Source organism: Malus sylvestris, chromosome 2, assembly GCF_916048215.2.
Source record: "Malus sylvestris chromosome 2, drMalSylv7.2, whole genome shotgun sequence".
NCBI lineage: Eukaryota > Viridiplantae > Streptophyta > Magnoliopsida > Rosales > Rosaceae > Malus > Malus sylvestris.
In genome coordinates this window covers 11,894,831-11,919,592 of record NC_062261.1, presented here as the reverse complement: position 1 = coordinate 11,919,592, position 24,762 = coordinate 11,894,831, and the positions used below count along the sequence as shown (strand labels likewise).

General features: G+C 38.3%; 1 protein-coding gene, 2 long non-coding RNA genes and 1 pseudogene across 6 annotated transcripts; 3 read left to right on the top strand and 1 right to left on the bottom strand.

Annotated features, from left to right (window-relative positions):
* The first annotated feature begins 2,471 nt into the window (after positions 1-2,471).
* LOC126604989 (BES1/BZR1 homolog protein 2-like) lies at positions 2,472-4,989 on the top strand. Its single transcript, XM_050272340.1, has 2 exons — positions 2,472-2,891; positions 3,631-4,989. The coding sequence occupies exons 1-2, from the start codon at positions 2,667-2,669 to the stop codon at positions 4,354-4,356; spliced, it is 951 nt and encodes a 316-aa protein (XP_050128297.1). The 5' UTR covers positions 2,472-2,666; the 3' UTR covers positions 4,357-4,989.
* Positions 4,990-8,458: 3,469 nt separating this feature from the next.
* On the bottom strand, positions 8,459-20,057 carry LOC126605042 (uncharacterized). Its single transcript, XR_007616825.1, has 4 exons — positions 19,786-20,057; positions 19,543-19,631; positions 17,887-19,196; positions 8,459-8,742 (listed from the first exon to the last, which is right to left on the bottom strand). It is a non-coding gene; the product is annotated as an uncharacterized LOC126605042 (long non-coding RNA).
* Positions 9,202-17,889, top strand: LOC126605051 (uncharacterized). Of its 4 annotated transcripts, none has more exons than XR_007616834.1 (3): positions 9,202-9,357; positions 16,649-16,707; positions 17,695-17,889. It is a non-coding gene; the product is annotated as an uncharacterized LOC126605051 (long non-coding RNA). The 4 variants fall into 4 exon arrangements; XR_007616833.1 differs by lacking the exon at positions 16,649-16,707 and adding an exon at positions 10,120-10,178; XR_007616832.1 differs by lacking the exons at positions 16,649-16,707; positions 17,695-17,889 and adding exons at positions 10,120-10,178; positions 11,166-13,085.
* A 1,515-nt stretch (positions 20,058-21,572) lies between the features above and the next one.
* On the top strand, positions 21,573-24,496 carry LOC126605028 (anthocyanidin 3-O-glucosyltransferase 5-like; annotated as a pseudogene).
* The last annotated feature ends 266 nt before the right edge of the window (positions 24,497-24,762 follow it).

Here is a 24,762-nt window from a genome sequence, read left to right as displayed (position 1 = left end):
GAGTTGGGGTGGCGTGGGGACTTTGAGTGGGGGGACCTGGAGGGGTTTTGCTACAATTTTTTATATAGGTTTGTGTGTCGCACGTGTGGAGGCGACTGCCAGGCCAGTGGCTTGTGAATTTTTGAGCTCATTGTTTGTCTGTAACTGTACCGTTCAAACTGAACATCATGTCAGGACTCCACAGGAAACCCTAAAGACCGGAGAGACAACATCTTTTTAATCTTCTCTGCACTCGAGAAAACAAATAGAACCTTAACGAGTCTTTATAATCCGATCATTGATAACCTAAGTTTGATGATTTTTAATTGATTTGCAAAGAACATTTATAACATTTCATGACAATATAACGAGTGAGATCATCAAACATCTCTTTAGTTGAGCTCAATAATAGATTAATAGTACTTATTTTCATCGCAAAAAACTTAACACATTTTCTTTCTAATCAATTAAACGTGATGTCGAATTGGGTCATGACCCATTAGTTTCAAAGAAAACGGCAATGCACATCAAACTCACCGCCTTGCCATAAGATATGGGTTTTTTTTTTCTTTTCCAGTTTTTTTTTTTACGTTGTCAGTGTGAAATTTGTTATCTTATCAAACTATCAATTTATAAAATTTGAGATTTTTGTTTCATATTTCTTATGGATTTCATTATTGTTGTTCTTTAAGATTAAGCTTGTTTAAGCTTTGTCATTAAGCGTCAAGAGAAGTATGTAGCCAGGTGACAAAAACCCCGATAAAGAAAAAAAAGTCTAACATATTAGAATGTGTACCAATATTCAACTACTTAACATATACTGTTAAGTCGACAACTCATTTGACATCTACAATAGTAGACACTTTTTGTATGATGCATGACTTGTTAGGGGGACCTAAATCGATGAAAATGATGGAATTGAGGTGCACAACTCAGTTTGCGTTGGCCAAAAATTCTACTATGCTCTAACGAAAAGATATTCCGAAACACACCAAGAAAATCCATGCTTTGAGCTGTTAATATGGTCGAAACCTTGTGATTGAGTCAACCATATCACTTGCCCCGTTTTGGAACTGGAAGTAGAGTTTTATTTTGACATGGTGGGATTACAGTTTTTTGCTCGAGTGAATATAATTTGGTGTACTTCTAACGCATCACTTTGAGTGGTCTAGGGTTCGTCTGGCTTTGATCCTTTATGTGAACATGGATCCCAAACGGTTTTTTTTTTTTTTTTGGGTACAAAGGTAAATTTTTCATTATCAACACAAGAAACATTTACAAACTGGGATTCATATACAGATAGAGCTTAAATCTGCAAAATGAATCCCAAATCAAAAGGCCCAACCTAAAGATTGAGCAAAAACAAACAAAAAACTCTAGAAATACAGACGCCCTGACCACGAATCCCGGTCTCTTGCAGTCACTGGAATCCAACCAAACGAAGCTTCTAAACCGGAAATCAAGAAGATTCCACCCTCCTCCATCATGCCACAAAATCCAAATCCGCAACCGTCAAGTAAATGAAACTCATGGGAGGAACATCCCGCAAAGTAATCGTGCCAACAAAGGCACATAGATGGAAGGTGGTGGTGTGACCACCCGAGCAGACGCTCTACACACCTTCCAGGAGAGCCGCGAAACGCGGTTAGAAAATATGGTTGCAGATCTAAAAAATAGTGGGATAGAGAGAGGCCATAACCCAAGGGGATAGGTAGAAGATAGTCTGAAAAGAGCCATGGATGTCGGAAGACAGCAGGGGGAGAGAAAGATTGACCTTAATTGGAATTACTACCCAAAATTTGGATTCCATAAGAAAATCCCATCTCATTAACATTAAACAATAATCCCCAATTATCCTGATGAAACCCTAATTACCCTATTCTCATGAAAAAATTGCCTTCCAAATCCAATTTGCACGATATGCGTGAATAAACCCTAATTATCCTAATGAAACCTTAATTACCCTTTCAAAGGGCATTATTATATGAAGAGGAGAAATGCCACTCGGATTCTTTACTGAGAAATGCTAATGAGACTCTTAAAAATGAAATTCTTTATAAACTCTCTGATATTTCATATTTTTAATATAATATTTTATAATATTAACATAAAATAACGACTTTAATCTGTGAGCTAGTGCGTTTGGTACGCAGACGGGACGGGACGGGACGGAACGGGATGGGACGGGACGGAACGAAGGTGTAATTTTTGAAAAAGACATAGGGTATATTTGTCTTAAAATGGTAAAACATTGTGTTCCACAGACGTGGAACAAACCCGTTCCAGGGGGGAGGTGGGACGCAAAAACACCCAAAATCTGTCCCGTGGAACAGCCTGTTCCACCCATTTTTGGCGCACCAAACGCGGGACGGAACGCCTCGTCCCGTTCCGTCCCGTCCCGTCCCACGTACCAAACGCACCCTAAAAGAAAGTTCTATATTTTGAGACATTTGTTTTTCTTTTTTATTTGTGGCAATTCTCTTCTTTCATTCAATAATACTCCTTTTGAATAAAGAGAGCACTTTCCTCGTGAGACAGCCACAAAAGTACTGCTTCCCTCTTCTCTTCCCTCCCCTTCCCACTGCAGCTCGCCACACCCCCCCTCTCTCTCTATCTCCCACGAGAAAACAGAATCTAGAGAGAGAAAGCTCAGAAAGGAAGGAGGTGGTCGACCAGGAAAAGCTAAAATGACAGGCGGTGGGTCGTCGGGGAGGTTACCAACATGGAAGGAGAGAGAGAACAACAAGAGGAGAGAGAGGAGGAGGAGAGCCATTGCTGCCAAGATATATTCTGGGCTCAGAGCTCAGGGAAGCTACAAGCTTCCCAAGCACTGCGATAACAACGAGGTCTTGAAAGCTCTCTGTGCTGAAGCTGGCTGGGTTGTGGAAGAAGATGGCACCACCTACCGCAAGGTTTGTGGGATTTCATTTGACTGTTATGCAGATTTAGCTGAATCGGCTTTTTTTTAATTGGGTTTTTTCTTTTGGCTTTTGGGTTTCATAGATCTCTGCATGCAATTCATAGTGGACTTGGTTTTGGTTGATTTTGTGAATCCTTGCTTTCTTGTTGAATCCCAGTTGGATTTTGGTCTTTGATGATCATTGGATAAGGAGGTGTGGATTGAAACTTGGTGATTCCAGCTTACTGAGCTTGTTTTTTTTGTTAATCTTAATCAGTGGGAAGCTTTTAATTGTTTGAATGAATTTGTTTTTTGTTTCACAAATTAATCTATACCACAAAATAACAAAACCCTCTTGGTTTTTGTATATCTGTTTCTCTGTTTTGGTTCCCATGAGTTAGGATCTGGATATCATGAATTGGGTCTCTCTCTAGATTTAAAAAAGGGATTATGAATTTGTCTTGATTTGTTGAAAGTTAAGATTTAATCATGCAATTTTGTTTTCAATCTTTTGTGAGATCTCCAATGTTTGTTCCCGAAAGGATCCGTTTTTCATTGTTCTAAGGATTCAGGAGGTCATCAATTTACTCTGCTCCACGTGCCAATATATTGAATTTCAATTGATATTAGGAGAAAACCCATGATATTTAAAGCTACATTTGCTGATAGAGCATTCTGTTAATCGGTTTCTTCGTTCATATTGAATCTTTGTTTGTTGAATTTGGGTGCTGAAATGCTTGTTTTGGTTGCAGGGATGCAAGCCATCTCCAATGGAAATTGCAGGCACTCCAACAAATATGAGTGCGTGTTCTTCTATTCAACAAAGTCCACAATCCTCAGCTTTCCCAAGTCCCGTACCATCTTACCATGCCAGTCCATCATCCTCCTCTTTTCCAAGTCCTACTCGTTTCGAAGGAAACCCCTCCTCTTACCTTCTTCCGTTCTTGTGCAACATAGCTTCCATTCCCACAAATCTTCCTCCTCTTAGAATATCCAATAGTGCTCCTGTAACCCCACCTCTTTCTTCCCCAACCTCTAGAGGTTCAAAGAGAAAACCTGATTGGGATTCCCTTACTAATGGTTGCATAAACTCCCTGCGCCACCCTCTTTTTGCAGCCTCTGCCCCTTCAAGTCCTACACGTCGCCACCATCTTACACCTGCCACAATACCAGAATGTGATGAGTCTGATGCTTCCACTGTGGACTCTGGTCGTTGGGTCAGTTTTCAGACAGGGGCGCCTGCAGTTGCTCCGCCTTCGCCCACATTTAATCTTATGAAACCAGTGGCTGAGCAGAATGTTCTTCAGAATGCTGTTGAAGCCCATGTGGGGATGGGATGGGGGAGCACTGCAGAGAGGGGACGAGGCTCGGAGTTTGAGTTTGAGAGTGGCACAGTGAAAGCTTGGGAGGGTGAGAGAATACATGAGGTAGGAGCGGATGATCTGGAGCTCACACTTGGAAATGGGAAGAACCATTAAGCATCACTCGAAGCTTTAGCTTGAGAATTTATAAAATCTGGAGGGAGTATCTTAACATGTTGTGTGCATTTCTCAATGGTAATTGGTTTTCTTTGGCAGCTGAGTAGAGCATCGCTTGGTGTCTACTTTGGTTCTGCTACCATTGGGGGACATCAAAATCATATTTGGTGCATTATGTATTTCTTTAAATGTACAGCTTACTCTCTCGTGGAGCATTACAGGAATCAATTCCTATGGAATTTGTTGGTTAAAGAGGGATTTAGCAATTCATAAGAAGGCCTGCAATTCTGAATCTGAAATACTCCATGTGTGGGAAAGAGAATCAAGCAAGAACTTGAAATCGGGGGTGTTAGTTCCCTTCGATATGTTTGAAGTATCTTCTTCAATTCTTCACTGATAGACCCCTTGTCAAGTTGTCATCAGTGGGATTATTTCACCAGCTTCAAACACAGAGAATGCATCGCATCTTCTCGCGAGCTATCATTTGTAGACTCTATTGGACAACCCCATGCTCAAATTTCTTGGAGGTAGTTAAAATTATTAGATCTCTCTATCTTGTTAGAAACTTCTCTATTTCCTTACCTTCTAGTACTGTATTATTAGCAATTCATAACATCAAAATCTTTCAGTCCATGTTTACAAGTTCTTATTAGATCATCTTCGTAACTCAAATTGCAAATTAATTTCATTGCATGCTTAGTGAATTATCAGCTGTGATTTCATGAACACAATCATAAACTGGGAAGGACAGAAGGGTGGGATGATCAGGATGCATGAGAGATGCAGTAAGTTTGAATGTTTGAATCAGTAGTTCCATGTCCTTCCGTGCCGATTAGGGTTTCGAGTTCTTATCCATTCATATGCAAAGCAGCAAAGTGATGGAGTGAGTGATGAGTTTCTTGTGTCTGTAGTCATGTAGTGTTTTGTTGCCTTGTTCTTGTGAGTTGTGTGGGTCAAAAAGCATCTCTCACAGAAGGGAAACCTCCAAGAGGGACCCTTTGGCATGTGATAATATGTATCTTGTGGAAGTCCATGTGACCTAAGCCACGCTTGATGTCTAAGTCAGTGTACCAACCAATTCAATAACTTTGCTGCTTCCCCAATTATTGGTGGATGGATCTCCCCTTTTGACCGGATTGCCCCCAAGTTCCAAATAGTCCTCTAAATATGATTGTGTGTCTTGGTGGTTCAGAAAACCTTGATTCGCTTGATTTTCTTCTACAGGGAAAACGCTTCGTCTCTTGCAAATTAATTGATAATCCTTTTAATATATTCAATTGATTCTTCTTTTTCAAAAAAATGGATCAGCTGCCACATAGTACTACGGTTTAGTAGTATTGTTCTTTACTTGGAAGTGAGAGGTTTTAGGTTCGATACCACTAAAGACGAAGTTGAACCATATTGTTATGGTTGGTCCAATGTGAGGGTTAGCGCATTCTCCCACTCCCTTAGTAGAGATACCTTTGTATAATCACAGGTGGTGTAACATTTGCTACAAATTCACGCATCATTTATTTTCCAGATTTGTGACTGCTGTTAGAGCATGGTTTCTATAATTATATTCCATACATGACAGTTTGTATTGGTAAGTTGACTGTAGATACTGTACAATCTACTCTCGCAAGGTTCTTGGGGTGCTTGACTGCTTGTCAAAATTGCAACAAAAATAAAACACTCAAAAACATGTAACGCAGCATAGAAATGATGTGAGGCCGAGCGGACCAGGATGGTCCCGGCCCATCCTAACTGAATTTTCACGCCGAAAAGTTAGTATTATAAGACAAGAATTGTATGCCCTCCCACTTCTAGTGCTCTCCCATACTTTTTTGTTTTGTGTGGTAACGGTTAAGCCACGTCAACATTTTATATTTTTTTTATAGAGATAATAATACAAAAATGAATAGTAATATAAAATGTTGACGTGGCTTAACTGTGATCACACAAACAGGAGGACACGGGAGGACAGACAATCCTTGTCCAGTATTATATGCCTATGATTTCGAAGGTTTTTCCTTGGGGCTTTGGGCCCCAATGCGACCTCTTTTCTTTTATTTCTTTCACTAGATTTCATTTGAGGTTGATGGTTCCTATAGAGTTTAGACAATTCGTTGTTTGTGAACTTTGAGGAGGTTGGAAACCATTGGAGGGAGAGGGAAAGACTGTAAAAGAGGTGGGTTTTTCTTTTTCTTTGTCGATTTCAGTTTCCTTGAAATCTATTAATAATTTTGTTTTTTTTTTAACTTTTTGTTTCTCTACTTTTATTCTTTTCTTATTCCTTTTCTCCTTCTTCCTTTCTTCTTCAAACAATACTTGGCAACTGAATATCACTTGTCAATATAGCCCTACATCAATTTTAAAAATTAAAAAATAAAACCTGAAAAGTCTCGAAGACTCTCACCCCCAGCCTCCAAATTTTTCAAAGCCTCTCACCTCTCTGGGGTTTCTTCTAACCCTTTCACCCCAGATCCCAATTTTTCAAAGCCCTCCCTCTCTCTGCCTCCATTCCAAAAATCTCCCATCTTCGACTTCCATCCCCAAATTCAATCAATTTCAACCATCCAAACTTATTAAACCCGCCCCCAGAAAACCCTAAATTTGAAAATGGAAAAAAAAAACCCCAAATTTGAAAGATAGGAGGAAGAAGAAGATGAAGAAATTTAGTGGGCCTATTAATGGTTGTTCTGGCCGTTGTGGGTTTTTAGAGAAATGGGGGAAGAGAGAGGTGTAGTGGTTTTGGGTTGTGAGAAATTTGAAGTGGCGGTAATGGGTGAGGTGGTGTTTTTTGGGAAGGTTGCGGACATCTGCAGAGCTAGCTCCATAGTCGGAGCTCCAAAAGAGAGTCATCAGACTATTTTTTTTCTTTTAAAAATTTTTAATATTCACGTGGACCATATTGACATGTAGCGTTCAGTTATTGTCCATATGGATGCCACATCATTAGCTAACAGAAACTCTAACTGAAAACTTAACGGATATATCAAAGTGTCCCAAAATTATGATTTTAGGTATCAATCAAGGATAAAAAAAACTTGATGAATTAAATGTTAAAAATTAAGAAATTTCAGAATAGTAAACTTAGATTAACACTATAAATTAGTATACTGCAAACATTAATGTACCAACATACACATGATTACACTCGTTACTCCAACATTGCTATTATGGGAAATGACAAAGAGGTAGAGTTATTAAAGATTAAGAAAATTACAAACATAAAGGGGGATATAAAGTCTAATTCTAACAACGACAATAGATGTAACAAACGAACCCTCCAACAATCAATACAAGATATGACAAGGCTAACAAAAGAAATCTATCTAAAACGATAGTGTGGAAGCTCTACATAATCACGATGGTAATATGACAATATAAAATTAGGAGGAGAATCCTCCAAACAAGACAAATAAAAGAGGAACCATGATTTGTAAGGGTATCATCGACTTGATTACCTTCTCTACAAATGTTAGAAGATAAAAAATATATTGGGAAATTCCATACAAGCAATTTCTCCACTCCACCCTCAATTGCCAAGGAACTAATTGAGGAGAGCTAGTGCAAGAAGTCGAGAACAAAACAGAATCAACTTCTAACCAAATAAAAACCAACGTTTCTCTTCAAAACGTGAATCATGCATGTTGTGACCGATTGGCGTAAAACCTTCGTACACTAATTCTGGGATTTTTCTTTGCGTGGTTGCTTTCTGGTTTTGAATGATAATTCATCAGTTAGATCAAAGGGTTGGTGGGGAATCTGTTTGATTATCAAATGATTGATATCATCATTAAGCCTCTAGGATTTGGGTGGTAAACAGAAGAGAGTTAATTAAGAGAAGAACATTGTGGATATCTTCTATGTTTACTAATACGTAAGAAATTAAAACAAAACGTGAAATGATATTAACTAGAATAAAATCCTTTATCTGATTGTCATCGTTTATTGTAATCTTTCTCTCATGCCGATCCTTTGGTCGCACACTTGTAGCATTTCATATGAATGCCTCTTGAAATAATTGGAAATGAACAGCATCCAGAAAAGTATTGTCACCCTCACCAAATAAAGATAAAATAGTCTGGAGACTTACTGCTTTCTTTGTCAGTTAATATATATCATCTTGGCCAAATTGGATAAATGATTTATGTGGTCATAACGTATTTGGAAGATAACCCATATGCTAAAAAAACTCGGATTTAAACCCTTGTGGTGTACTCCGTTAGCAAATTTAGTCCAAAAATGATTTTTTTCGTTAACTATCTGTTAATACATGAGTAAAATTGTACTTTGACATGTGCAACTTCTTCTTCCTCGTCTTAATATAATCGAAGCTACATTTTTCAGGTCTACTCTCCGCCTAGGTAACGATGGCATTTGCAGAGTCTGAGACCGAACCTGTCACAGCCCGTTCCAAAATATTACATTCGTGGCTGTGAATGGACGAAATTGCCCTTAAGAAATACTAAGTATGTGAAGCTCAAGTTGATAATTATCTAGGTTCCTAAGTTTTGAAAATAAAATGGAATTTAATAAGGATGGAACTTAGATTTTTAGGTTAAAATTTTGTGGTTTAGAGTTGGGGATTGGAAAAGGACCACGTGGGATCCCCATTCCTTATTTCCCTCCCCATTTTCCGTATACTGTCCTTCATACTCTCTTTCTCTTCCTCAGACCTCACTCTCTCTCTCTCACCCTCTCGAACACACGGGCAACCATCAAAACCACCTAAAACTATTACCAACGCCGGATTTAAAACCACCATTGCACTCCTGAGGACTCCACGATCACGTAGGTACCAGTTTAAGGTAAGTTTCACTTCGAAAACCCTAGTTTCTAAAGTTGCCGTGAATGTGTACTGTTCATGAGCTTTGAATTGGTTGATTTTCAGGACAATCCAAGCTCATAGTGAGCTTAGTGAGGTCCCAAGGAAGCTCGGAGTGCTTCGTTGGAAGGATTTGGACGTCGGGATCACGAGGGTTAAGTTTGGCCGGTTTTGCTTGGATTTTTCTGGTGAGATTTAGTTGTTTTTGAAGCTTAAAAGTAGTATATTGTGATTCTACATGTTGAGGGCTTTAAATTGATATATTATACGAAGAAAATGGTTGAGAAATGAAGGAGAACGAAGCATTTGAAAATTCCCCAGTTTTCCGGCCACCGGAAAAACCAGTCCGGCGAACCCGCGAGGAAGAAGGTGCGCGTGGGCGCGCGTGGACCCGTGCCTTCCTTGGCGCGTGGGGGCGCGTGCTACAGTAAAAAATTATTTTAAAAATATGTCGACGTCCGTGACGTCGATTAGATCACTGTGGTATATTCATATACCCAAATTGAGCACCGTATGAGAAAGTTATTAAGGATTGTTGGTTAGGTGTTCGAATAACGTTTTATAGTTTTCGCATTAGGTGAAAATGTGAATTGATGATCCGACCGTTGGATCGTTACCAAACTTTAATACGTTGCAATACGTAATGTTTGAGGATTATTGGAACTTACGGATTGGGAATCCGAGTTACGGATCTTCCGGAATTGGAGTTGTAAGTTCATAAAATAAAATGTTAACCGTCACTTAGTTTTGGAAATTGACGGAGATCCGACCGTTGGATGGTAATGAAATTTTAGGATGTTGTCCTAGAGGTATAATGTGGACCTCTGGAAGTTATGGATTTAAAATCTGAGTGGCAGATCTTCCGGATCGATCAACGTAGTGACATATTTTATATAAGTTATGTATTCTATCGATATGAATTCTGAGCCTGGATTTGATTACTATTCTAGGCGGCGATCGTCATGACGCCTTGATGTGTGGTGCTAGGGAGTTGTTGGACGAACTCCAGGTGAGTGGGCAGTTTTGTTTTCCGTATATATATATACTTAACGTTTCCCAGAAATTGAATTGAAATGAAAATATGTTTAAAATGAAATGCATATGAGTTATGTGGAAAAACGGGAAGTGAAATACCATGCATAGAATTGATATGAAAAGTATATAGAAATGTGAGTTGAAATGCCATGCATGAATTAATATATGATGCATATGTATGAATTGGTGCGGTGGACGCACATGTAAGAATTGATTTATGATGCATATGTATGAATTGGTGCGGTGGACGCACAGGTAAGAATTGATTTATGATGCATATGTATGAAATGGTGCGGTGGACGCACAGATGAGTATTTAATTACTGTTATGATGATGATGATATATATTGAGCTCAAATCCTGCACCATGATTTAGTGCTTATAGTATTCACCGCATCGCACGCTCGCCTTGGATCCAAGTAGATGCTAGTCGTACAGTCCACGCGGAGTGGGTACGACAGACCAGTCGCGAGAGTGTTAGTGAGATTCCGACTGGTGGGTGACCTTAGATTATGTGCACAGATGATTTATGAGAAGCACTAGAGCGTAACTTGCGTGCAGAAGGCCGGACGGGTCACAGAGGTGACTCCGGTAGAGTGATAATGATAGATTTTGAGCTCTAGGTTCAACCGTACAGGGCTATTAGAGGGCCTACGGTTGATTACTTTCTTGCACCTGATATGATTATGTTGATGCATTCATACCTTATTACTGTTGAGATGATGTGGCATGGCATAATTAATATGAGAAATGTTGAGATGATGTGGCATGGCATGATTGATAAAGAAAAATGTTGAGATAGTAAAAATGAAGTTTGAGAATATATATGTATATTTATATTTTACATTTCTGGGAAAGTATACAGGTTTTACGGAGAGGGGTTACAACGTTTTGAGAAATGTTTGGATTTGGAAAAGAATTGTTTTACTGACCCACTCAATTTTGGTTTTGCGCCCCTCCAGGTTCAGGAATCACAAAGGTGTGGTGACTACGAGGAATTCGACGGTGTTCTGACAGATTGGACAAAATTAGGACTCACCTTCGGGTGTATCAACTTATAAATTGTATCTTAAAGCTTCCGTACTGTGCAAATGGTCACGTCACTCTCACGTGACGGCCAGCATGCCCTCCTTCGGGACGGGGTGTGTCAGTTGGTATCAGAGCATGGTTGCAATCTTGGACATTTTGAGAAGTTCTAGTGAATTCTGTCAGAACTACACCGCCTCGTAGCAAACCACGTAGTTAGAGGAACTTAGTCTCCCCGATTTAGCGGGTTGGGGGAAACTATTATTATGGTGATTCGGAAAATTATCAAAATGGACATTTTAAGACGGGTTATGAGTTGAATTTGAATCACCTTATGAAATGATGAACCTGAGGGAGCGAAGTAACGGTTTAACCATTTGGAAAAGATGTTTCAGGTTATGCAAGTCAAAGGAAATTTCCTTCTGACAGGTGGGTCGAGACGACTACCTGGTTTTGGGTATGAAATTGTATCCTGGTGGAAACAGGAATGTTAATTGTTGTCACCAGAGGAATCAGCCGATTTAAAATTTTTTAAGGAAAAGTTTATCCCTCCGGCATTTATCTATGGTAGTAAACAAGAGTTTACAAATATGAGACAAGGAAGGTGATGATCGAGGGATATTATAGAAAGTTTTCAGACTTGCCTCGTTCCATCCAGATATGGTTGTTATTGGTGGAGGTGTTATGTTGTTTTAAGCTGGGTGGCAAAAAGGGAAGTGGTATTTTGGGTGACCACTATCCATTGTAGTTCTTATCAGGAGTATGCTAGATGTTGTTGAGCCTTGAGGACTCTGAGAACATGAGCAACGAGAATAAAGAAGAATAAGAAAAGAATGGGAATTAAAAGAAGACAATAAAGTTAATGATTCGTCATATCAAGGATATAGAAAGATTCAGAGCTTCGAAAGAAGTGAAGCTAGAGTTAATTCTTCCAGCTGAGGTTTTAATGTCGCTGGTCAGAGTAAAAGTGATGGATATACTGGTAATCCCAGATATTTGAGACAAGGTGTCTCGAGTAAAGGAAATGTACTTTGTGCAGCAGGTACAAAATTAACACTTTGGGAAATGTGAAATTAATGAATGTGTTTATGTGAACAGAGGGGACACAGAATTGTGAATCGTCCCTAGAATCAGTTGTACTCAATAATTTTCCATGATATCATAGTGTCGATTCAGCAGAGTTATGGACTTAGTAGTTTGGTCGGATTGACCGTGAGTACAGAGAGATTTGATGAGTTATATGTTCAGCTGTACAGACCATGAGAAGTGGATTCGATTGACACATGAGAAATTAGTGAGTTATAGGCTCGGCCGTACCGACCACGCGGAGTGGATCCGGCCGACGTATTATTGAGATAAGAGTTGAATCAACCGTATTGGTCATTCTAGTTGACTTCGGCTGATATATTTCTTATTATGAATGATATTACCTAGAGAGTGGTAAATAAATGTAGTTGAGACGAGTGTATGTATTTTGCATTGAGTGACAAAATAGTAATGTTATATCTTTGTGAGTGGTTGCCTACTTATCGAGACAACGATGATTTATCAGTATTGCGGGCTGCAGACCGTAATATTAATAACTCATTCGTGGATTCGTTAAGCAAGCAAACCGGTAGGTTATTTTATGTTAATGTTGTACTTATTTAGAATGTTCAGTATTAATAAAGTATGTATTGTGTCGGTTAAATTATTTCCATTAGAGTGGTTGGTTATAATTGTGACTAAATGGATTGTTACGGGAAACCAGTCACTTTCCATCGATCTGGATGACCAGAGATTACTTTTGTAAGTATGCAAAGTGAAGTGAGTTCAGCCATTATTTATGCTGTGAAAGCAAAGAGATTGTTTTGAAAGGCTGTCAAAAATACTTAGCTCATGTGGTGCTAAATGATGTTGTTTGGAGTAGTGTGAATAATGTCGAAAGGGTTAGACTTTTCTTGATGTCTTCTCTGAAAGTATACCTGGATTGTCTTCAGGCAGAGATATGAGGTTCATTATTGATTTGTTGCCAGGTATAAATTTATGTTAAAGATTGGTTCATGATGAGTTAAGGGAATTGGGAATTCAGTTGAGAGAATTGGTTGATAAAAGTTTTATTCAACCTAGTACAACACTTTTGAGGAGCCCCAGTTTGTTGGTGAGGAAGAAAATGGATCTTGAGACTGTTCATTGATTATAGACAATGGAGTCGGGTAACGATTGAGAACCGTTATCCATGGTGATGTACTGATGTTTATTTAACCAGCTCAGAAGTAAATTGCGAAGATTCAAAGATTGAATTGAGATCTGGTTACTACCAATTGAATATTTTAAGTGACGTTGATCATAAGATGGTTTTCTGGACTTGTTATAGTCTTTATGAAGTTTGGTGATGCTATATGGATACTCATGCTGTTTTATGAGTTGATGGATGAAGTATTCCAATAATGCCTTGAGAGAACGTTGGTTGTATGCTAAGTTTAGCAAAGGCTAAAGTTAAATGAATCAAGTGGCATTCTGAGAATTGTTATATATTCTTAAGGTATTCAAGTGAATCCTTAAAAGATAGCAGAAATTGAGAATTTGGAACAACCACGAGTCGTAATTGAGATTTGGAATTTCTTAGCTTACCAGGCTATTTTGGATGGTTGTGAAAGAATTTTTAGTCATTGCTTTGTCATTAACGAGACTGATGAGAAAAGAGGTTATGTATGAGTGGGAAGGAAATTGTGAGTAAGGGATTTAACAACTAAAGTATTTCCTCACTCATACACGTATTTTAGTAATCCTAGAAGATAGTGGTAATCATAAATTTTTAGTAATGTTTCTTGAATGGTATTGGATGCATGTTGATGTAAATGTTAGGGTGATTGCATACGTTTCACGACAAATGGAATCTCATGAGATGAATTACCCTACGGGTGACTTGGAAGTCATGATTACCATTCTTGCTGTGAAGTTATGGAGACATTATATGTTGATAAGAATGCAAGATTTTACAAATCAAAAGAGTCTCCAATATTTGTTTACTCGGAAGGATTTTGATATGAGGCAACAAAGGTGGATTGAATTACTTAGTGATTATGATTGTACGATCAGGGTGATCGTGAATTGTTGTAGCTGAAGCACTTGATGAGAAGACTCCAGTAAGAATTAATGCTTGGTACGCTTGCCAAGATTATCTTCTTGTGGATTGGAAATCAACTGAAGTAAAGTTGAGAATTGGAGATCGAGAAGAAGCTCTACTTGCTAATTTTCAAGTTAGGCATTTTTGGTAAGGTCGTACTCGAGACTCAAATGCTTGACGAAGAAATTTAAGAATTAACCAAGGCAGAGAAAGAAGGGAAAAAGAATGAATACATGATTCGTGAATCAAATGGTATGTGGATACAAGAAAACAAAAAGTATGTGCCTAATGCTGAGGATTTGAAGCAAGCAAATATTGGACGAAGTTCACTGTTCAACTTCTGCAATATTCCAAAAGTAATAAGATTTATCATACCATTCGACAGTTTTATTTGGTCAGCAGATTGAGGCAGAAAGAGATAAACCTTTGGATTGAGATAATTATTTTCTGTTTCGCAGTGGAAATGGAAAGATATTACTTTGGATTATGTGTACAAGCTTCCTTGTACACAAGATGGTTATGATCGAATTTGAAGTGATAGTTGGTCAATGTACCAAGTTAGTACAATTACTCCAGTGCTGAGTAATAACTTTTTCCCAGACAGGGCAACGGTACTTAATGTATTTTGTGTTCGATGCGTTGTCGCTAGGTGGCAGAGTCGTCACATGAGATTCTAGTGCAACTATTGAGAATTAAATTGGATTCGACTTGATAAGGAACCAAGGACGACTTTGGATTGGAAAAAAAAAAAAAAAGTCCTGAGAATTAAGACAGAGTAAGTGGTAAAAGCTTTGTGAAGGAAATCATTCAGTAGAAAATTATGTGGGAGAAAGAGAATCGGATGAGAGAGATTTACCCGAAGCTATTGTTGGAGTATGGTTGATTTAGTTGGTTGCTGGAATTTCGGGGACGAAATTCTATAAGGAGGGAAGATTGTCACAGCCCGTTCCAAAATATTACATTCGTGGCTGTGAATGGACGAAATTGCCCTTAAGAAATACTAAGTATGTGAAGCTCAAGTTGATAATTATCTAGGTTCCTAAGTTTTGAAAATAAAATGGAATTTAATAAGGATGGAACTTAGATTTTTAGGTTAAAATTTTGTGGTTTAGAGTTGGGGATTGGAAAAGGACCACGTGGGATCCCCATTCCTTATTTCCCTCCCCATTTCCCGTATACTGTCCTTCATACTCTCTTTCTCTTCCTCAGACCTCACTCTCTCTCTCTCACCCTCTCGAACACACGGGCAACCATCAAAACCACCTAAAACTATTACCAACGCCGGATTTAAAACCACCATTGCACTCCTGAGGACTCCACGATCACGTAGGTACCAGTTTAAGGTAAGTTTCACTTCGAAAACCCTAGTTTCTAAAGTTGCCGTGAATGTGTACTGTTCATGAGCTTTGAATTGGTTGATTTTCAGGACAATCCAAGCTCATAGTGAGCTTAGTGAGGTCCCAAGGAAGCTCGGAGTGCTTCGTTGGAAGGATTTGGACGTCGGGATCACGAGGGTTAAGTTTGGCCGGTTTTGCTTGGATTTTTCTGGTGAGATTTAGTTGTTTTTGAAGCTTAAAAGTAGTATATTGTAATTCTACATGTTGAGGGCTTTAAATTGATATATTATACGAAGAAAATGGTTGAGAAATGAAGGAGAACGAAGCATTTGAAAATTCCCCAGTTTTCCGGCCACCGGAAAAACCAGTCCGGCGAACCCGCGAGGAAGAAGGTGCGCGTGGGCGCGCGTGGACCCGTGCCTTCCTTGGCGCGTGGGGGCGCGTGCTACAGTAAAAAATTATTTTAAAAATATGTCGACGTCCGTGACGTCGAGTAGATCACTGTGGTATATTCATATACCCAAATTGAGCACCGTATGAGAAAGTTATTAAGGATTGTTGGTTAGGTGTTCGAATAACGTTTTATAGTTTTCGCATTAGGTGAAAATGTGAATTGATGATCCGACCGTTGGATCGTTACCAAACTTTAATACGTTGCAATACGTAATGTTTGAGGATTATTGGAACTTACGGATTGGGAATCCGAGTAACGGATCTTCCGGAATTGGAGTTGTAAGTTCATAAAATAAAATGTTAACCGTCACTTAGTTTTGGAAATTGACGGAGATCCGACCGTTGGATGGTAATGAAATTTTAGGATGTTGTCCTAGAGGTATAATGTGGACCTCTGGAAGTTATGGATTTAAAATCTGAGTGGCAGATCTTCCGGATCGATCAACGTAGTGACATATTTTATATAAGTTATGTATTCTATCGATATGAATTCTGAGCCTGGATTTGATTACTATTCTAGGCGGCGATCGTCATGACGCCTTGATGTGTGGTGCTAGGGAGTTGTTGGACGAACTCCAGGTGAGTGGGCAGTTTTGTTTTCCGTATATATATATACTTAACGTTTCCCAGAAATTGAATTGAAATGAAAATATGTTTAAAATGAAATGCATATGAGTTATGTGGAAAAACGGGAAGTGAAATACCATGCATAGAATTGATATGAAAAGTATATAGAAATGTGAGTTGAAATGCCATGCATGAATTAATATATGATGCATATGTATGAATTGGTGCGGTGGACGCACATGTAAGAATTGATTTATGATGCATATGTATGAATTGGTGCGGTGGACGCACAGGTAAGAATTGATTTATGATGCATATGTATGAAATGGTGCGGTGGACGCACAGATGAGTATTTAATTACTGTTATGATGATGATGATATATATTGAGCTCAAATCCTGCACCATGATTTAGTGCTTATAGTATTCACCGCATCGCACGCTCGCCTTGGATCCAAGTAGATGCTAGTCGTACAGTCCACGCGGAGTGGGTACGACAGACCAGTCGCGAGAGTGTTAGTGAGATTCCGACTGGTGGGTGACCTTAGATTATGTGCACAGATGATTTATGAGAAGCACTAGAGCGTAACTTGCGTGCAGAAGGCCGGACGGGTCACAGAGGTGACTCCGGTAGAGTGATAATGATAGATTTTGAGCTCTAGGTTCAACCGTACAGGGCTATTAGAGGGCCTACGGTTGATTACTTTCTTGCACCTGATATGATTATGTTGATGCATTCATACCTTATTACTGTTGAGATGATGTGGCATGGCATAATTAATATGAGAAATGTTGAGATGATGTGGCATGGCATGATTGATAAAGAAAAATGTTGAGATAGTAAAAATGAAGTTTGAGAATATATATGTATATTTATATTTTACATTTCTGGGAAAGTATACAGGTTTTACGGAGAGGGGTTACAACGTTTTGAGAAATGTTTGGATTTGGAAAAGAATTGTTTTACTGACCCACTCAATTTTGGTTTTGCGCCCCTCCAGGTTCAGGAATCACAAAGGTGTGGTGACTACGAGGAATTCGACGGTGTTCTGACAGATTGGACAAAATTAGGACTCACCTTCGGGTGTATCAACTTATAAATTGTATCTTAAAGCTTCCGTACTGTGCAAATGGTCACGTCACTCTCACGTGACGGCCAGCATGCCCTCCTTCGGGACGGGGTGTGTCAGAACCCATGATTAAGAAAATATTTTTCATAATTCATCATACATATAAAGTTAACGAAATAACAAATATTAACATACACAAATAGCAATGATCATACAAATTACTTATTCATCTAAATAATTATCAAATGGGCAATCGAACATAAGAAAGGATTAACTTACGACAGCCTCGACATCTTTTGAGGTAAGAACAACAAGAACAGCTCCAGGTATCACCTTCCTCTTGTCAGTTCTCAACTGATTAGCCCAAAGCTTGTTATTGAAACTCCCTCTAACCCTTTCCCCCAAAAACCCAGAACCACCACTGCAGAAACTAGGGGTGGTTCGGTATGGGATCCCATACAGAAACCCTTGTCCCGATTCCCAAACCGAAATTTTCGGGAATCCCAATTTCAATACCGATCCCAAACCAAATTTTCAGGAATCCCAATTTTCGGGAATCCCAAAATAGTTTCAGGATTTCGGGACAAATCAGGAATCCCGAAATGGTTTTGGGCTTTTGGACTAAAATTTGACATATTATGCTGTCTAGTCCTAGTTTATAGCATGGTCTCCCTGACCTTGTGTACAGCATAAAATGTGATACCTCAATAATCTGATCTATGATTCTACTAATGGTGTCTATAATAAATCCTACAGAATGACAGTTCATCATAGTCTAACACTTCCTTGCTTACTTTCTTTTGTGTTTACTGTTGTGAAAGTATACATTTCACATGTACACATATGTAGCCATCCAGTAGTTTACAATTAGAGAGTCATATGGTATGAGAAACAAAAACAGAACCACAAAACTTGATTTGCTATCAAACATTAAAGCAAGACCATGTATCTAAGATTCTATAGCCAAAACAAATATATGGAAATCCAATTCTCATAAAATTTTTTAGTGGTCAAGTAACAAAAAGAATTGGTAGCTAATGTAGCTGCACTATTCGTATGCTTCCTTGATATCAAGTTTGGCACAATCCTACCAAGTCCAGTGGAAAGTACCTAATTGACACACAGAACAACTTAAATCTTGATCACATCGATAATAAGAAATCACACTTTTGCAGTATCTGAACCTTTTAGTTACAAGTTACAACACCATGGAAACAAATTTAGACAGCAAAAATAACAAAATAGACTGGCAAAGGGACAAAATTCATGTTGTAAGCTCATAAACGCGATGAAGACAAAAGGATATAAAAAGTGATCAGACATCAGGAATAATGCAGGCAGTCAATTCAGAACAACTCTGAATTCTGAGATTATCCCCACTTCTCGTAAATGCCTAGTACTTTCATGGCTAACTCAAGGGAAAACCAATGAGCCTGGAAAGTTTTAAACATATGACACCAGTTAACTCAATGTCATCATCTTACTTTATCAGTTGCACAGTTAAGGTAAAGTTGTTTTGCAATCTTTATCACTATACAGATGAGGTTGTTTTCGGAGGTTTTGAAGACCTCCCTCATTCACATGTTCATTCAAAAGCATCAAAGCAAGTCTTCAAAAATTTTAAATATTGCTTTATCCGAACTAAAGTTGATTATTATGATCCATAAACTGGGTAGTACAGGCACCAAGCATTGTTAGTTTACCATCCATCTATCTAGAGATCATAAATAAATACAAATCAAATAAAGGCTAAAAAGTGAAAACATATAATAAACTTACTTCTTCAATTTCTTTCTTCTGGGAAGATTTAGAATCTGATGATCTCCAAGCAATGTAAAGTAACCTCAGCCCAAAAAATAAATATAGAACTGCAAAGAAAACAGAATTACAAAACTTGATTTGCCATCAAACATTAAAACAAGATCATGTATCTAAGATTCTATAGCCAAAACAAAAATATGGAAATCCGATTCTCATAAAATTTCTTAGTGGTCAAGTAACAAAAAGAATGGGTAGCATTACCTGTAGCTGCACTATTCGATGCTGGTGCTGGATCGAGAGTTATGTGATGTGAGAGCAAATCACCCGAGAGAGAGAGATCGCGAGAGAGAGAGCGGTGGCGTGGCGGTGGCTGTGTGGTGAAGGAAGGTTGGAGAGTCAGAGGAGATAGTATGGTGTGGTGGTGGGCCGGTGGCTGGCCAGAATTCGACACAGAGATGAGATGAGGGCTCGGTGAGGAAGGCTGCGCTTCAAGTTCGATCGAATCAATGGATCAGAAGTGAAATGGGAGATTGGACCTAAAAACAAATGAACGGTACAGATTAAATCCAAAACAATGAACAGTTGAAATAATTTTCTTATAATTAAAAAATATTATATATATAATATTTATTTTTGGTTCGGCATGGGAATACCGAAAATATGGAGATGCAAAACCGAATCCCATACCGAAAATTTCGGTTTGGTTCGGGATGATATACCGAAAATTTCAAAAATTTTGGTTTGGGATCGGGATTTTTTCGGTATGGTTTGGGATTTTTTTTCCAACCTTAGCATAAACCACTTGGTCTTCTCAAATGGGTGTTTTTCAAAGCCACACAGCAAGAATCCATTCCTGTTGCCTGCCAACTCTAATAGAATTCTAACCGATCACTCTAACGAGGAGTTAGATGCAGCCATAAAACAAGTAAGGTTAAATAATCGAGAATAAATTTTTAGTTGGAAATTTGATCTAAGAGAAGAAAATGGAAATTCATGGAAAATGTAATTGTATGTTGATAAGAGAATAATGGTTATGAATCATATGTGGAATGAAGGAATTTATATAAAGAATAGTGATTAATGTTAGTGAATTAAATTGGTAATGCAATTGTATGTTTTGATATTTAAAAATGTGGATAGTTTTGTAAGAAAATGAATTATTGAAGTAAAGAAATGTGATTAATGGTAATAAATTAACCACGATTTAAAATTGGGCCGACCAACGAAATTATTCCCGAAAAAAAATATTTCGGGGGCAGGGTGTTACATATATCATATAAATAAGTGTCTATTTACTCTTAAAAAAACAACTATACTTGTATTGAAAATTTGGGTTTATTATTTAACATATAATGTACAAAAAATATCACAATTTTTGCTTAATATTTTAGTGAATTTGATGGTATTAGATGAAGTTCAAATGATTACGAGTTCCTAGTACTTTGCAAAATATTTTTCGTAGGTTGTATGAATTTATGGTGAATTTAAAAAAAAAATTTGTGTCAAACATATGGTATAAAAAGTATTGGTTGAGCATACACTGTCTCTTTACTAATTTAATATTAGGTGTCCCAACCTGATTAGACAACAAATAAAAAAAGAAAAGAAAAATGAGGAGTTGATCAGTGGGAAATGGAGCGAGAAAGTTTTTTTTCTTTGTTGGAACCAAGGTTTAAGAACATCAGAGTCATGATGGTCTTTTATGTGTTTCTCATTGTATGAAATTAAATATTTCTTCTTGGTCTAAAACTTTTGTTGCACGACATTTGTACAGTCTTGATAGTCTTCTCTCTTTAACCATCTACCCAAATGGTTGGGTGGTCAAGTTCTTCACATGTGCTTCTTCGGGAGAACCCGGATCCTGAGTGAATCCTCCCCTAGTCACTTTTATAAAACATCAAAATAAAATAACAAATGATTTATTTTTACGAATAAAATAAAATAAAATAACAATGATTGTTTTGATTTACAAGGTGCAAGTGAACTTCGTTTCCCTATTTAAGCTCAAGCAGTGCACTAAAGGCTAAAGCCATTGCTATCCGTCTACCATGAGCTCAAAGCCACATGCAGCCATACTTTGCAGCCCAGGCCTGGGCCACCTCATCCCCGTCCTCGAGCTCGCAAAAAGACTTGTCATCCACCGGAACTTCACCGTGACGATCTTCGCCATCCCATCTCCTACTTCCAAGGTTGAGTCTGAGCTCCTCGAGGCAGCCACCACCCCCAAGTTTTGTGACATTATTGACCTCCCACCGCCCGACATTTCCGGCTGTGTTGGCCCTGAAGCTACGGCCTTTGCACTCCTTGCAGTCATGATGCGTGAAGTACGACCTGCGTTTCGGTCAGCCATACTTGGAATGGAATCTTCTCTTCGTCTTACATTGCTAGCAGTGCATTGCTCGTAGCCTTGACTGTCTACGTGCCAGTTCTTGATAAAACAAGTGGATGGAGAGTACGCGGACCAGACTGAACCGCTGAGAATTCCGGGTTGCAAGCCGGTTCAGCACGACGACGTGCTTAACCCGATGCTGGACCGGAGTGACCACCAATATTTGGTATACGTAAGGATAGGTACTATAATTTGCTGAAGAGTGATGGGATTTTGATGAATACATGGGAGGACTTGGAGCACAAAACATTACACGCATTACGGGACGAGGCACTCTTGGGTAGAGTGGCTAAGGTGCCAGTTTATCCTATTGGACCATTGACGAGGCCGGTCCAATTGGCCGGTTGCCGGTCCAAGGGAGGAGGGCTTGTTTAAATGGCTAGACAAGCAACCCTGTGAATATGTGATATTTGTGGCATTAGGGAGAGTGGGGGCAGTGGCGAAGCCAGGATTTGTCGGGGGTGAGGGGGGGGAACTTAAAGGATGCAAGATTCAAAAAAATCACAACAATCAAATCCTTTTATAGTAATATCTTCCATGGTTTATGAATACAAACACATTATAATAGTTGCCGACAACGTTTCATACCATGAAAACTTTGCATAATAGGCTCTTTATAGTATCTTTATATTAATTAATTGTATAATGAGAAGAAGAAAAAAATCTTAGATTCTTAATCTTAGAGTAGAATATACCATATGAGTATATGACAAATAACTAATTAAACCAATCAATACCAATAATCATATAAATTATTCAACAAACAAAAATTCAATTAATCAATATCAATAATCAATTAATCTATAATCAAAAATTCAATTTTTACCCTAAATAACAATTTCATCCATCAATAATTATAGAATTTCTTATCAATAATCATAATATATAGTCATTAACAATGTTGATCAATTACTCTATGATTCTATATAAATTAAACAACATGTTGTATTAAATAATGAATTAGGGTTAGGGATAATATAAATTTGAAAATGAAAGATTTCATCTAAAAATTTGGAGAGAAGTTGCCAACCAAACCAAAGGATGACGCTTGGAAGTTGGCAGCAGGGAGGTCAGCTTGAACTTTTGAAGCAAGGAAGGCTAACAGGATGTTGCGGCTGGGATTTAGGGAGCTACTACTCTCCAGTTGGTTTGAAAGTCGGAAGGTAAGGGGTCTGGGATAGTGAAGGCAATGAGGGACGAGTGATCTCCTTTAATTATTATTATTTTTTTAACTCAATAACCCAAACGATGTCATCCCACTGAAGGGAGTTTTTTAATTTTTTACCAGTACCTAAACGACGTTTTTTTGGCCTAGTTTTTACACAAAAAAAAAAAAAAAAAAAACAGGAACTTGCGTGCAGCAAAGCTGCACAACAGCAATGAACCCAGAAAACACAAACGTACATCATCACTTCCAATGGGACCAGAGGGGCGGAATCACCGCTCTTGGTCTTAATTTACGACGAGTGGAGGAGCGGACGTCATTCCTTACCCTTATGTAGCTTCGCCACTGAGTGGGGGGACCGTGTCCTTTGAGCAGATGATAGAAATGGCTTGGGGGTTGGAGTTGAGTCAACAAAGATTCATTTGGGTTGTACGACCACCATCTAAATCCGCAGATGCTGTTTTTTTACACTTTAGGTAATTCTCAAACTTACCTAATATATATCACTAAATTTTAATTGTTATCTTTAGAGAAAAAAATCTTATTAGTGTAATGTACTGATTTACAATATTTTAGCATTATCGATATTGTGTTATATTTGATATTTTTATTTACATTTAGTACCTTTATTTAAGGAAATGGAGATGATGACCCATCAACCTATTTACCAAAAGGATTTTTGACCCGGATCCGTGACGTTGGGTTGGTTATGCCTCTTTGGGCCCCTCAAGTAGACATTTTAAGTCATCCATCAATAGGAGGATTTTGATCATATTGTGAACGGAACTCAAGCCTCGAGAGCATCACCAATGAAGTGCCGATGATCGTTTGGCCACTCCATGCAGAGCAGAGGATGAAGGCTAAAATTTTGACAGGGGAACTTGGTGTTGTGTCAGATCAAAAGTGCTACCATTGTAGACTGTGATTGGGAGAGAAGAGATAGAGGAAATGATGAGAAAGATCATGGTGGACAAAAATGGTCAGGCAATAAGAGGTAGGGTTAAAGAGCTTAAATTAAACGCTGCCAAAGGATTGAGCGTAGGTTGTTCATCATATAATGCACTGTCTCAAATATCAAGTGGCAATCAAATAAAATGCTAAGGGAGTTGCGGAAAATGAAGGCTCTCAAATATGCTTCTTATTTTCAATATGCGTTTGAACCAAAATTATCTATGAGATTTGACTTAACTCCTCAGTTTAGTCCATGACATAAAAGTCGATAAATGTTATAGTGATCAAACTGATGAGTTAGGTCGATCTCAGCAATCATTTTACTTAAAAAGCCTTTTTCAATATTGTATGGTGAAGTTTAAGCGTCAATAATATATGGTTGAATGGTGTGTATTCTCTTACTTTTATGCAAACTAGCATCTCACAAACATGTGTAAAATGAATTTTGTTCTTTTGTTCTCAATCATACAAATAGATCTGGTCAAACACACATATATGTCCCCCTTTTAGGAGAGGTATCAATTCTGTTATCATACATGGATGAATATTCGTACTGCATAACTTGATTCATTGAAGTTTTCTTTAACACTCATGTTTGTTCTTAATTATGTCATATCCTACTCATATCAAATGAATGAGAAGCAGGTAGCTCGGCGTATAGACCTAAGACCATCTCCAATGGACAGGTCTAGGTCCTGAACGATAGGATTTCAGCCTCCCTAGCCAAGCCTAA